Source organism: Pinus tabuliformis, chromosome 8 (assembly GCF_031772625.1).
Source record: "Pinus tabuliformis cultivar Carrire ecotype Pingquan chromosome 8, CPIR1, whole genome shotgun sequence".
Taxonomy (NCBI): Eukaryota; Viridiplantae; Streptophyta; class Pinopsida; order Pinales; family Pinaceae; genus Pinus; species Pinus tabuliformis.
The window spans coordinates 391,456,879-391,472,830 of record NC_142294.1 but is presented as its reverse complement, the minus strand read 5'-3'; the positions used below and the strand labels follow the sequence as shown (position 1 = coordinate 391,472,830).

Sequence of the window (15,952 nt, the reverse complement as noted above, 5' to 3'; positions counted from 1 at the left end):
AATTTTCTTTTTAAATAAAAATCATTTTTAATTATATAATCTTCCTTTGTAATTTTTTTATATGATACATTTAATAATTAATAATTATCCCAAAATGTCCATACGGTCTTAGATAGACAGTCATCGAGTGCTCTATTAAGGCACTCCTTGATGTGAAGTCACCGATTCAATTCCCTGCCCCGATCGAGGTGATATATTGGACATGATAAAAATGTAGTCCTGCCAAGCTTACAAAAAAATAATTGCCCCAAAATATTTTTCCAATGATCTAAATATTTTGACTTTTACTTCAGCGTTCCTATTTTCTTTTTACAATAACCACTTTTTCATCAGATTTGAATCAACATATATAAAAAGACTCCCCCCTAATGTTATGCATCGTTTTGTACAACAGATCGTTGTGATAGAATGAAAAAAATTTAATAATCGTTTGACTTCAACTCATATCTATAGAAATCCGACTGAGCACAACAAGGATTCAATTAGATGTGAGGGCAATCCAGAAAACAGACAGTATAGATAGAGCGACTTTAACCACTGATAGTACAGGGTTTGTTATGGTGGCTCTTGCACGGTAGTGATAGTAGAGAAGTTATGGCGGCTGAAACTTAAGTGTTGAGGTCTGTGGCGTTGGTTTCTTGTGGATGCAAGAACGGTCGGCGAACCATTGGAGTCTCGTGGATTGTCAGCAGCAATGTTGGCAATAGTTATCGCTGCCTGTGTATTGCAGGGTTGCGAAGTTCTCTGCCGAGGCGGCTACGGTGGCTCAAGACATCCAATTGTGGCTCACACGAGCTAATGGTGGAGGCCCTGTGGCTATTATGCAAGGGGATAGGTAAGTCCTTATTTTTTTGTTTTGATTTGATATATATATATATATATATATATATGTTTTTAACTTCTTCTTTTATATATATTTTTTTTAATCTATAACTTTTTCTTTTCTTTTTTTTCTTTTTTCTTATGGCCAAAGGCCTGAATACCAATGTGGAACTTGGAGAAGCTCCAAATTCTATATAGTGAAACACTTTAATTTCACAACAACAAGGCTGACGAAAATTCCAATGGCCAATGGTCGGGATCAGAGAACGTGGCTCTAATACCAATGTAACGAACAAATTTCGTATATGCAGAGGAATAATTCAGAAGAACTGAAATATGTAAGTATCCATCGTAGGACAAGTAGTAATCTAAGTCATAGGACACGTCCTCGAAGGTCATGTGTCCCGTATTTAACATGTTGGACACGAAAACGGCCCTAAAACGTGTTGAAAACGTTTTTTATTGTGTCCTATAAAACCTAAAACGTATTCGGGCATTTTAGTCGTGTCCTGCTCTTGGAAAACGAGTATTCGGTTTATAGAAAACGTTGCCCTAACGTTTTTCCTCCAGTTGAATACGTACCCCATGAAATCACTAGTTTAAAGCCCACGCAATTATTTTTTTGGGGTTCTTTTCCTATTTTCCTCCGTCGTCGCTCTCTGTCGCTGTATATTCGTCGTGTGGAGCTGTTGTGTGGAGCCGAGTGTGGACTGAGTCATCTCCGTGGACTCGTGGATTGGTCGCAGCGTGTGTGAGGTTTGGCAACTTTGCAGGCTGTAGCGTTCAAGCAAACCGTTGTCCGTGTATATTCATAGTGTGGACTGTGGAGTTTGGTGGCAGGCTCGCAGCGTGTGTGACGTTTGGAAACTTGGCACTTGGCAGGCTGCAGCGTGTGTGAGGTTTCCCATTCAGGTAAACCGTGGCCCGTAGACCATATGGTTAATGGCACCGCCACATCGTGGCCCGTTCAGCCTTTTAGCAGTTGTCTTTCTAGTTTTACCTGCGCGGGGGTTGTCCAAAAGAAACTTTCATGAATGATCTTGGACATTACTTTGAAAACAGGGAAACAGGGGTGCCTCGCAACTTATATTCTGAAATAGGCACTTGATTTGAGCATATGTTACTGCTTTCCTCTAAAAGATCACAGCCATACCTCTAATCTTTTTCCTGAAAAAATACATCCTCAAGCAACCATTGGGCACTTCCCCTCATTTCGAGAATGCTACCTAGTGTAAAGTAGGCCAGCTACCACGCAGACTATTATAAGCTGATCCTGGAGGGATGGCGAGTGAGGTCCACATAGGCAGAGGCACCAGTTTGGGGAATTGATCCCGAGACATCCTGCATAGTTCTCAACCATTCGAGCTAACCCACCAGACAGATAAACTTGTAATCTGTCATGATGAAGGGTATTTACTACTTTGATTAAAATGAACTTTTCAGCCTAGATCTTTATCTAGTGCTCTGAATCTATGTTCATCAGATGCTTGCTATCGATACTTTCTGTGTAGTCCACCATGTTACGTTTCTCAACCATATGATTGAAGGCAGCAGTCATCTTCCCAGTTCTCCTAGATTCATCAAATATTCCTCAATGAACTCTGAGAAGTGAGAAACCTTAGAAAAACAATAAACTTAATAGGCTAGTCATCAGGTCCTAGGTTCTTACTCTTTCATGAAAGGTATGAAGAACTGTTTGCAGTTCCTCTCTTGAAGCATTTCCCATCATCAGACTTTTTGTCCTGATGATAGACCCCCCTACAGAAAACAAATATTAAAATATGCTTGCTGAACAAACAGTGAACAGAATTATCAAATCTGAAACAATGAAATCTGAGGTTTAAAAAAACAGTTATTTCAATTTGATATATTTATAAAATTATATATAAAACCCAGATTCCAGAATGATATTTATAGCTAATTGTTTAACTTTAATCATTTTTTTTGTAGGTGAAGGAGTGTGGACTTTATAACAGTAAGAAGATTAATGGCTCAATCATCCAAGGCAGTGGGCAGAGGTCAAAGGAAGGGTGGTGCTTTTCGTGGTCCCCCCCTCCAAGTTTTTCTGTTTCACCTTCTATTGGTCATAGTGCCCCAAGTGCTTCAAGTGAAGCTTTAGGTGCTTCTCAGCTGACATTAACATATGATGCTGTTGCAGCAAGACAACAAGCACAACTAAGAAAATACCCTCTCTGGAAGTATGTAACCAAGAAGCAAGGGCCAAAGGCTGGTGCGGGAGGGAATGTGCTTTGGTCTTCTAATTTCTGCAAGGGTGAATTTAAGAGCACTTACTTTCGAGTTAAGGTCCATTTGTTAGGCCTTGTGGAATTGGAACATGCAAAAAGATCAGTCCTAAAGAAAGAATGGATTTGGAAAGGGAGGATGCAGCTGGCTTTGGGAATGTGGTGGCAGCAAGCAAGAAAACTAGTAAAATTGAAGATCCCCTTCCATTCTTGAGGAATGCTAATAGTAGTAGATTTGGGGGAGAGGCTGAAATTCAGTTAACAAAAAAGAGGGCAGCCCAAACTTGTGGTGGTCCAATGGACAAGATTTTTCAGCGTGAGAAGCGAGATGAGGTTGATCTTACAATGGCATACTTTTTCTATCTCAACTTCATTTCTTTTAATGTTGCACGGTCTCCTTTGTTTATTGAGATGTGTCAAGCTCTAGTTGATATGGCTCCAATTGGGTATGTGCCTCCAAGTTCAGAGAAACTTAGACCCACATTGTTGGTTAAGGCAAGGAACGAGGTGGATAAAATTCTACAACCTATTAAATCATCATGGATCTCATTTGGTGTCAATATTGTTTCTGATGGATGGACAGATACAACACGCCATCTTCTCATCAATTTCATGGTATATTCTCAAAATAGACCGGTTTTCTTGAAAGCAGTTGATGCTCTTGGACAATATAAGGATGCACAATATATGGTTGAGTTGTTTATTAAAGTTATTGAAGATGTAGGCATTGAAAGTTGTGTGCAAATCATCACAGATAATGCACCTGTTTGCAAAGCAGCTGGCTTGATTGTGGAAACTAAATATCCACAAATATTTTGGACACCATGCATTGTTCACTCTTTGAATTTAGCACTCAAATCTATTGCTTCAGATGTGACATGGGTTGGCAATCTTATTGAGGATGCACGCCATATCCGTAATTTTGTGCAAAGCCATACCAATGCTCTCACAATAGATAAAGAGTACACACATCTATCATTGTTGAAGATTGCAGATACTCGGTTTGCTTCCTCATTCATCATGCTTAAGAGGTTGAAGGAGGTGAAGGCCGCTCTTGGGGCCATGGTTATTTCAAATCTTTGGTCTTCTTGGAGAAAGACGAATCAAACTGCTTCTAAAAAGGTAAAGGACACAGTGTTAGATGATGGTTGGTGGGAGAGGGTGGATCCTACCATAAAGATCACGAACCCTATCATTTCTTTCTTGCGGTTTGCAGACACGGACCAGCCCATCTTAGGAGAGGTTTATGAGGGTTGGGATTCCATGATTGACTCTGTGAAGACTATTGTTATGGGGAATGAGTGCCCTAGATATGGGACATCAGCAGAGAGCTTATGGTCCACCATACAGGATATTCTTATCTCTAGGTGGGATAAGAATTGTACACCTTTGCATTGCTTAGCTCACTCTTTGAATCCCAAGTACTACAATCAAGAGTGGCTCCGTGGTGGGACCTCACACAGATACCCTCCTCACATGGATGGAGAGATTTCAAAGGGGAGGAAGTTAGCATTCAGAAGGATATTTCAGGATAGAGCATCTTTTCTTGAGGTGGAGGAAGGCTTTCTAGAGTTCTTCACTGGCACCAGGAGATTTGGGGGGTATGATGTACTTGGAGATAGGGGGGTCAAAGGTGCCTATGCTTGGTGGGCAACTCATGGGGCAGCATGCCCTATTCTACAACAATTAGCCTTGAGGGTCCTCTCTCAAATTACTTCATCTTCTTGTTGTGAGAAGAATTGGAGCACTTATGGGAATCTATATAGTTTGAAAAAGAGCAAGCTTGAGCAATCTAGGGTGGAGACAATGGTGTATGTGCACGCCAACCTTCGTCTTATTTACAGGCAGAGATAGGAGTGGTTGAAGGGAAAGACAAAGATGTGGGATGTGTTTCCTGATGATATGGGCTTGGACGACAGTGTTGAGTTGGCATTAGCCAACATGGATCTTAATGACCTAGTGCTAGAGCCAATGACTTTTGATGATGAGCCAGAGTATCTTGAGGGGTCATCCTCCACACCAACAAATGCAGCAGCAGATCTTGGATTGGGCATAGAGGAGGAGGATGGAGTACAGTCATATGGCAGTGGCAGTGATGGTGACTATGACATAGAGGACATGGACTATTGATAGAGTGATGAGTCATGGACTCGTGGCTCACTGGCTAGTGGCTAGTGACTCGTGAGTCATGACCAGTACGGAGCTATGATATTCCTACTTATTTTGTATCTACTCTTTTGTATCTTCCAGTGACATTCTCTCAGGAGTCAATATCTATGTAAACACTGAACAGTAATACATTTTGATTTTGACGACTTAATGGAAAATCTACATTTTACGATTTTAATATCTAAGTTCTAAATTTATAGTTAGTACTTAGTAGTTTCTTATCTGCTTGTAAGTTGTACATGAACAATGAACATTGAATATTCAGGAATCAAGACCAAGCATATCACATTCTAATTTCTAAATAGTAAATTCTGATTCTATTTTTTTTTTTAAATGAACTATGAACTTTAAAGTACTTATATTTTAATTCGATTAGATAAGCTGCAGCCTACAATTTAATATGGATAAAAAACTATATTTCGGTATATATATATATATATATATAAAACGTGTCCCTGGTGTCCTGTTTCCAGGTCGTTGCGTTTCATACTGAATACTCGTATTTACATGTCCTCCGTGTCTCGTGTCCTCGTGTCATGTGACTTAGGTAGTAATTGTATATAAAAATTATTGAATGTATAAAAGATGTGTGAAATGATTACAATGAGGGCCCGCTTATATACTTAGGCAAGTGCCCTTTCATGAATGGTCATATCTCTGAGACATGCCTCTTCATTACTAACTAGCTAACTATTACTTAATTAATTATTATTTATTATTATTATATTTATATTTATTATTTTTATATGAATTATATTCATAACACAGAATAGTAGTCACAAATTTCAGACTTTTGCACAGGTACAGACTTCAACGTTTAATCTTCTTACTCAGGTCACATATCACATAGAGATATATATCATCACAGAATTTGTATCATAGAAATATCTCTTTATATTGAGAAATTTTAGGTATCACCAATTTTCAAGAAACTCAAGACTTTTTTTCTAGGTCTTGTCCTAGATTACTCAGAAAGATAGCCTTGAACTTCATCATTGCCATTAATTGAATTCATAGTGATTTTGAATATCATATTGCCACAGTAATTTTAAATGTCGCAGAAAAAATTATCTTCCTATAGCTTCCTTTAAGTTTTTCTTCACCCTGTTTTGAGATCACTTCATAGGATTTCACAGAGATATAGGACTTTGCATGTAAGTTTTATCTTCAAACCAAGAGTTTGTATGTATGTTTGCTACAGAATTCATATAGTAGGATGTCACTTCATGTTTCTTCAGATAATAAGCTTTGGCCTTCTAGTTTATTTGAGCAAGGGCTAATTATGACTTCAGTGCTACCATAGGAGAATAATTTGTATCATTATGTACCTCGAGGTTTGGATTGTTCATTATGTACCTCGAGTTTTGGATTGTTCCTCTTGTTCAGAGTATCACCACAGATTTATAAATGCTACCATAGGTTCAGAGAGTATCACCATAGGTTCGAACCCAAGAAATATTTTACATAGTTTGGACTTTTCAATAAACAAATCTCAGAACTAAATTTGGCTCATCATATGGTACTAGACAAAAACTTTGCCTGTTTGGACAATATTTGGATCACAAAGGAAACTTATTCACTTGCTTGTGAATTTGGGTGCCCCAGAACTGTGTGTGTATACTTAGACTAATCTTGGCCTCTTTGCATATGATTATGTTGTTCTTATTTCTTCCAAAATTAGCCCTACTTAGAGCTTCTTTAGTAGTGCTCCTGTCTTAACCATAGCTCTGATACCATGTTGAAATTTTGTTAAATGATAGAACTTCTCATCATGGTAATTACTTGTGACTTATATTCATTTTTTTCTTAGATTTTACTTGATTAGTTATGTCATCAAGCAATTACACATTATCAAAATATAGAGAACATAATGCACAAGAGACAAAAGACACCAGAAAATAGGTTCCAAGCCAGGGCAAACCCCACAAGGCTGAAAACCCAAACAATCCTTCTCTTATAGAATCAGATAAAAATGAGATATCCAAGACCAAAGCTGCCACCAAAACTCCTAGTCCAGCTCTCCTCCAAGTCACCTCCAAAGTCAAAAGTCAACATAGGTCAAACTGGTCCTCCTGAAATTTTGGCCCCTGAAATATCGGAACTCCTTGAAATCTCGCTCCTAAAATTTCGGGCCTAGAACTATCTCTGTAATTCGTCCTTTTCTTCACAGAAATTCCTCCACTTGTGCGAGCTCTTTCTCTCCTCCTTTTTTGTCCTTTTCTCCATTGGTTAGATGCAGAAGATATGTATGAATGATGATGAATGTATGTCCTCCAAAGTGATCGAACTGTCATATATATTTATATATATCCAGGAGGTCAAATAGGTGGCTCTTGGAGCCCAGGCCAACTTGTTCCCAAGGAGGGTCACCTTGACAATTTTGGTGGACTTTGACTCAATAAAAAAATTTTAAAAAAAACTTTTCTTTTCTTACAAAAAGTCCAAATGGGACTTGACTCAAATAAATTTCTTTTGACTCATAAAATATTATTTTTGACTTACTTTTTCAACGTCATGAAGGGGCACCTGCCTAGCTATATAAGCGGGCCCTCATCTGTAACAATTCCATTCTCATCCCTTTTGTACATTTCTATATAAATATCAGTGTTGCAAAAATCGCGGTTTTTTCCCTGAAACGATTAAAACGGAGACATTTTCATTTTGAAAAATTGCGATTCAATCCTGATTTTTCTAAAAAACGCGATTCTTGATTTTTGTATTTTTGTATTTTTTTAATCTTGCCATTTTTTGGCCAATTTTTACCAATTTTATCCCGATTTTTACAATTTTTTCCGATTTCGGACCCTCGCCGATTTAATCTCAATCGCGATGTTCGCAACATTGATAAATATACTACTTGTCCTATAATGGATATCTACATATTTCAGATCTTCCGAGTATTCTGCTACGAATATGAACTTTGTTCATAACACCTAAAGTGAGAGAAGCTCAGAAGGTGCCAGATCATTTGCCCCTAAACAGTTCATCCAAGGCTCATTCGGGATGTTGACAGCCATCAATGGACTTCAATATTTAAATTAGATATTCTGCAAACAAACCCAAAAAAATTGTTTATGTGAAATGGGATCCTTTAATCATTTCATTCTTTTCTCTAATCAGTCCACCTTGGTGCTATTGATTCAATGTTCTACTTGCATGCAATCAAATTAGTTATTTTGTAAATGGAACCAAAATGTTGTTTCTGAAGGCTACAGAAGCAGCAGAACCATAATGTTCAATTAAAGCAGGGTTGATTCACTTACCAAACATACATCAACGACTTAGAAACATACATTCATGGAAAATAGGGCCACATATCTATGAAAACTAGGTTGAAGCAAAGAACACTGGATAGGGCCAGCATTAATGTACTATAATACAAATTACATTAATTGAACATATTAGTCCATGTGAGGCAAGGGAAATTTTTAATTAACCATTATAAATCCCCTAGAAGTAGGCCTAAAATTTACACGCATACACATTTTGCATCATTCAGGCCATTGTTATTGCAGGATGACTGCAGAAAATATTCTCATAGAAGTGAAAAGTAAGGTAGATGTGATCCGAAAAGTTATCAATCTTAAGTACTAAGTACATCTAAAATTTCTAGTCATCGTTACTTTTTCTTTCTTGAAAAGCATATCAAGAATAAATCTCCCCTTAATCTTGGTTAATTCTAGCATTTTAGATGCTTTGGCTGATCTAACAGACTGAATTTTAATCTAGAATCTAAACTGTTTCCTTCCTAGACAGAAACAATAAATATAAGAACGAATTTTTAGATACCAGGTTGTGACAAGCAGATGCAACATGAGGATCTAACACTCCAAATCCTTTCTTTGCCTCGTCCAGGGCTGAAAGAAAATACTTCTCTGCTTCATCTAGCTTTCCCTGAGCAGTTTTTACAGCGTTAGATTGCAACATATAAAGGAAGACATGTAACTTGAAAAGAAATGGCAGAGAGGCAAAGAAAATTGCTTTATGCAATCAAGATATGCTTCAGAAATGCCTAGCCCAAAGACCTCTAAATTTTATTATCTTTGTCACAATGCATATCGACTAAAGCTCAACTATAGATCAGTCAAGAAAATTCCCATACTTCTGAAAATAATTCTTGGCCTTTATTAGTAAAAACCCTCCACCTTGTTGTATGAACATTTGATATCACTTCTCCTGGGTCTATAGTGTGCAAAATACCATCAGAAATATTTGCACTTGAGACATCCATGTCACCATTATTTTCATTAGTAGACATGTCCTCTGCTAATGCATACTCCAAACCAACCCCGAGCATCATTGCTGCACTTAACCCAAAAACCAATTTATGTATTTCAGTAAGAAAATTGTCACGACAGTAATAGCTTAATAAAGCTTGAAAACAGATCACAAAAACATCTCCCATGGCATATGTGGAAAAATAAAGAGTTTATTCTTAAACCAATTTCCAGATTTTCACCATTTTCTAAAACAACACCACTAAAAATTATGAGAGACCTTTTCTAATAGTCTGTGCTTGAAAGGCAATATTTAATTTATGTATTTCAGTAAGAAAATTGTCACGACAGTAATAGCTTAATAAAGCTTGAAAACAGATCACTATAACATCTCCCATGGCATATGTGGAAAAATAAAGGGAGTTTATTCTTAAACCAATTTCCAGATTTTCACCATTTTTAAAACAACACCACTAAAAATTATGAGAGACCTTTTCTAATAGTCTGTGCTTGAAAGGCAATATTTAATTTCAAATATACTGATGTTAAAAATAATTCTCATAGTGTGGGTATACTCTTTCCAGCCTCATTTTAGGTCTCTCTAAAAACATAATCTGTTCTGATTTACCTTCTTCTTGGTCTCAGCATATTATCCATCCTATTCACAAGTCAAAGAACAGTACTAATTCAAATAATTATAAGACCATCATTATTACGTTCAATTTTCTCGAATGTTATGATGCAGGTATTGGCATACACCTTTTGGATTGACTGGAGAGACGAAATTTAGAGCCAGAAGCCATGAAGGATGCAGATGAGATTAAACAAAAGTGCACCACATCTTTATCCTCCAAAGCTCAAGCTAGAAACTTTAAGCTCTCGCTTACTGCACCTGCTCTGATGCTCGACAATCTCCTGCTGACTGAAGTGGGCTAAAAGACTTGATTGTGATTGAATGCCGCCATTAGTGAGGATTAATGCCAAAGCTCACATGGATTAATATCATTATGTACAAGTGCTTGAGTAGGTTGTTTCAAAAGTCTGTACAACATTCCTTCACGAACATCAATTACTCTAGCAAAATCTATACTAGAGCCTTTGGGCCAAACAAGAACCTTGCCACCAACGAATGCTACTCTATCTCTAGATGAGATTAAACAAAAGTGCACCACATCGTTATCCTCCAAGGCTCAAGCCATTATTGAGGATTAATGCCATAGCTCACATGGATTAATATCATTATGTGCAAGTGCTTGAGTAGGTTGTTTCAAAAGTCTATACAACATTCCTTCACGAACATCAATTACTCTAGCGAAATCTATACTAGAGCCTTTGGGCCAAACAAGAACCTTGCCATCAACAAATGCTACTCTATCTCTAGATGAGATTAAACAAAAGTGCACCACATCTTTATCCTCCAAGGCTCAAGCCATTATTGAGGATTAATGCCAAAGCTCACATGGATTAATATCATTATGTACAAGTGCTTGAGTAGGTTGTTTCAAAAGTCTATACAACATTCCTTCACGAACATCAATTACTCTAACGAAATCTATACTAGAGCCTTTGGGCCAAACAAGAACCTTGCCATCAACAAATGCTACTCTATAATATAAGCATGAAATATAATAATGCTAAGATAAACATTATCACGGACAGACAGACCAAATCCTTGTTCCCTATGAACTGTCCCATCAGTGTAAGAACATATGCATGATTGTGTGTGTGACACTCTTAGCTAAATCAATGATTTCCTTAATCCAAGAAATTTTCCCCATGTCCTCTAACATCAAATCAATGCAATGAGCAACACAAGGAGTACAATGTAAGATTTGATAACTCTCCATAAGCAACCTGCCAATAGCCACATAATCAATAGCATTGTCTATAGAGACTTGGACAACATACTGCGAACCTATCTCCTAAATGAAGCCATCCAACAACTCACATTGTAGTTGCGCATCGTTGACATATGCAAATGCATCAAAAGATTTAATAAACATTGTCCCCCTGAGACAATTAACCAAGAAATTGAGAATGAACCTATCCTTTTCATTTGTCCAACCATCTAACATAACGATGCATTTGATAATCCCCCATGATAACCTAAACTCAACCAATCTATTGTTGCAATCAGTCTTTTCCCTTTGAAGGAGAGGCCCTCTCAAGTCACTATAGGAAGGACCCTTGTACCCTTGGCCAACAATAGCAACGGATTCAAATATGGAACGGTAGAATGGGTTGTTCTTGGCAATGTTGAAAGGAAAGTCATTCCATAGAAAACATCTAGCCACTATCTTGTCGACCTCCTCTTTCTCCATTGTTTTAATTATTTACTAAAAAAATGGTTGTACCCCAAGCACTGAGCTCGGCATAAAGAAAGGTGAAGGCACTTGGGCATTGCGGAAGGTGGTCCCAAGGATTGGGTTTCCCCATACCCCTAAGAAGCTTGTGTTTTTATTTGCAAGCTTGAGCCTCATTTCTTCCCCTTGATCTCTCTTCCTAATCATATCAAGAATTGATTGATTTGTAATATGGACAACTTTTGGGCTACAAGTTGGGCAAGTATCCACTTCATGCCCTAGGATTTTGGCAAGGTAGCATTTCAAGCTATTGGTTCCACCAAATATTTACATCCTACAAAGCATATAATTCAGCCTCAGTCTATCATGACCGTCATATGTTTCATTGTACTACCACACTGGGTCCAATGGCTTTGGCGTTACCAGCCTAGATTTATTTTCTTGCAACAATTTATATTCCCAAATATTTATTTTATTATCCAAATAAATTATGAATTGTTGAAAAAATAAAATCATTGGTATTTTAACTTCTAAAAAATTTATATGCAACGAAAATAAAATGAGAGAGAGATCAATCACACATTACAACAGATAAACACCCCCAACAATTTTCCTTCATTAATTAATCTCAAGAAAATCAAGGTTTCAACCCACAAAGAAACTACAAGGAAATATGCACTGACTAGAACATGTAACTCGACCCCACTAAAAGAATTCGACCCATTGGAAATTAGCCTCTAAAGAAATTCAGCATGTAGATTTTTCGGCCCACCTCTCACAAACAACTCGGCCTTGCATCTTCCCCTAAAATAGCCTTTGTGCCTTCAGAAATTCAGCACTGGAAAATCAACCTCTCCAATAATTCAAGCTCCTTGCTTTAGCAATTCAACCCTACAACCTCCAACAATTTGGCCTCCTATAAATGCCCTCTAAGCAACCTACACTCTTCCTCCTATGCGTTATAGTCTAGCTGAGCCTCTCTCTCTAATGAAAATGGCTTTCTCCACTTGTGCGTCTTCACCTCTCGCATAGGCTTATTTTATAATCTTCATCAAGCCAAAATCCCCACCTCTAATCTCCCTTCTAGAAGATCTAATAGATCAACGGTTGAGATCATTTCTAAGTCACTTAAATAATTTAATTATTTATCCTTAGAAATTGACTTAATGATCCACAATAATTAATTGACTTCAGTGATGCGGGGGAGCGCCCCCCCCCCCCCTACGAACCCGCTCCCGAAGCGCGCTCCGGGCGGGAGCGGGTCGGGAGCGCGCTCCCCAAATCGCTCCCGGACGGGAGCGATTTTCGGGAGCGCGCTCCCGTAAAAAAATTTGCGCTCCCTGGTCTGTGAGGGAGCGCTTCAGGGAGCGATCGCTCCCGCGCTCCCGGAGCGCTTTTTAATGCCCGGGAGCGATCGGGGAGCGATCGCTCCCTGATCGCTCCCGGGCATTAAAAAATGCTCCGGGAGCGATCGGGGAGCGATCGCTCCCGGGCATTAAAAAATGCTCCGGGAGCGAATTTTAAATTTCCGGGAGCGATTCGACGGAAAAAAATTCCGCGGACCCGAAAAAAAACAAAAAATTAAACTAATTTTTTTGGATTTATAAGCCCAATGGGCCAAAACAAAATCATTTCAATGAGATTGAGGTTGAGTTTGAGAGCAAAGGAGCAAGGAGCAAGAGCTGAGGAGCAAGGAGCCAGAGCTGAGGAGCAAGGAGCAAGTGCCAAGGAGCGAGGAGCAAGCTTGCAGAGGTAAGTAACTTAATCATTTAGTTAGTTTAGCTGGTTAGGTAGTTAATTTGGTTAGTTTCATTTACCTGTTTGAGTTTAAAGATCATTAATTTAAATTAAATTAATAAATTAAATGAATTAATCCCAATAAACTAAATTAATTTGCAGATTCAAGACTCAAACCCTACAAACATCAAACACGATGGACCTTAGCATTTTTATTGGCATTTTCCTCTTCCTGGTCCCCTTTCTGGTTATTATGGTGGTGGAGAGTAGGAAACGGAGGGGGCCTGAAACTGAAGAGGTGGATGAAGAAGCCGGAGGAAGTCAAATAGGTGAAAACCCCAGTGAGGAGGATGTGGAGGGTGAACATGAGGGTCAAAAAACTAAACAAGACCAAACTCCATTGTGGAAATATGTTCAGAGGCCTGAAACAGGGAGAGGGGGTGGAACCACTAAATTTCATTGCCCCCATTGCAACAGTGATTTCACAAGCTCATACACCCGTTTGAGAAGACACCTTTGCGGGAAAAGGGCATGGGATGGAGAGAAACAAATAGGAATCAGAACTTGCGACGCAGTGTCAACAGTTGATAGAGCCAAATACATAAAGGAAGAGGAGGACGCCCAATACAAAGCAAAAAGATCAAGGGGTTTCTTTGAACCAAGCTCACAAAGAACTCCTTCAGCATCCTCCCAAGGCAGTGGATATGGACATGGAGGCTCAGGGTCATCATCTTTACGCCGTAGAACCATATCAGATTTCCTTGATGAGGGGTGTAGGAATGATGTGGATTCAAAAATTTACAGGTTCCTCTATGCAAATGGGATACCATTCAATGTTCTACGCTCACCTTATTGGCACGAAATGGTTTCTGCCATAAATGATGCCCCTAAAGGATACAAGAGCCCTGGGTATGACAAGGCAAGAACAGTTGGCCTTGATCATGAAAAAGCAAAAATATCACATTCTTTGAATAAAATGACAAGTTCTTGGACTGACAATGGGGTGTCCATTGTATCTGATGGATGGACAAATGTAAAAGGCAAGCCATTGATAAGTGTTCTTGCTGTGTCCCGAAGTGGTCCCATTTTTCTAGCTGCACATGATTACTCAGACAAGTTCAAGACCGCTATCAACATTGCAGAAGCATTGCTTGAAACAATTGAGCGTATTGGCCCATACAATGTCATCCAAGTCATCACTGATAATGCTCCTAATTGTAAGGCAGCGGGAGCAATTATTGAGGATAGATACCCGAACATATTTTGGTCTGGATGTTTGGTTCACACATTGAACCTTCTGTTGCATGATATTGTCAAAAACAAAAATGAACAATACCAATGGATTGGGGATTTGTACAAGAGAGGAAAAAAAATGATAAAATTTATTACAAATCATAGCAATACCCATGGCCTTTTCCGCAGTCACTCGAGATTGGAGTTGCTGAAGATTGCGAGGACTAGATTTGGTAGCTATTACCTCACCTTCAGGCGCCTTTTGAAGGTAAGAGAGGGTTTAGCTAGCATGGTATCAAGTCCAAATTGGCAGGTGTTAAAGGAAAGGGCTACAAATGTAGCTGACATTGCAGGTTTTGAAACGGTGGAGGAGGCCGCTCTTGATGGGCAGTTTTGGACAGCTGTGAGACAGGTATTGGATTTCACCAAGCCAATTTATAACATGATTCGGTTTGCAGATACAGACAAACCAGTGATTGGCGAGGTGTATGAGCAAATGGATACCATGTTGGGGGAAATAAAAGACATTGTTAATAACAGAGATCCCGACTTGTACAATCTGATTCACGATTGTGTGTGTGAACAGTGGAAAAAGCTTAACCTTCCACTACATTGCTTGGCGTATATCCTTACGCCAAAATACTACTCAGATTCTTGGTTGGGCAAACCTGCAGCAGGGGGTGGTGTTAGGACCAAACCCCATTTAGATCGAGAGGTAACTAAAGGATATCTGGATGCATTAGAAAAGTTGGTGCCTGACAGGGAGGAATGTGCAGCTGTGCGCCTTGAAATAGGCAGATACTTCACTGGCAGTGGTTTGTATGGTAACTTCCATGCAATGGACGACAAAGATAAATTTGATTCTCTCACATGGTGGGAAACATATGGCGGCGACGGACTTTTGCGAAAATTGGCATTGAAAGTTCTTGCACAGGTTGTAAATTCTTCTTCTGCAGAGAGGTGTTGGAGCACCTACAGTTATATACATAATGTGAAAAGAAACAGGCTCAACGAAAACCGAGCAGAAAGCTTGGTTTATGTGCACTACAATTTGAGGTTGTTGAGCCATTACTGTGATCGGGCTAATGAAGATCCCACATATAAAATTTGGGACAATCACCCTGAGGACGACAATTTAGAGGATGGCATTGTACATATGGAAGAACTAGAAGATGAGCTTGTACGGGATGAAGCTGAAGCAGCTGCAGCAGCCATGCCACCTCCACCT

General features: G+C 38.9%; 1 protein-coding gene across 1 annotated transcript in view; it reads right to left on the bottom strand.

Annotated features, from left to right (window-relative positions):
• Nucleotides 1–15,952, bottom strand: part of LOC149235739 (Tetratricopeptide repeat (TPR)-like superfamily protein) — a 448,879-nt gene that overhangs the window by 356,268 nt on the left and 76,659 nt on the right. The window contains exons 3-4 of the mRNA XM_089372185.1: nt 9,337–9,536; nt 9,024–9,128 (exon numbers count right to left, since the gene is read on the bottom strand). Coding sequence (XP_089228311.1) covers nt 9,024–9,128; nt 9,337–9,536 — 305 coding nt within the window. The remainder of the gene's footprint in view (nt 1–9,023; nt 9,129–9,336; nt 9,537–15,952) is intronic.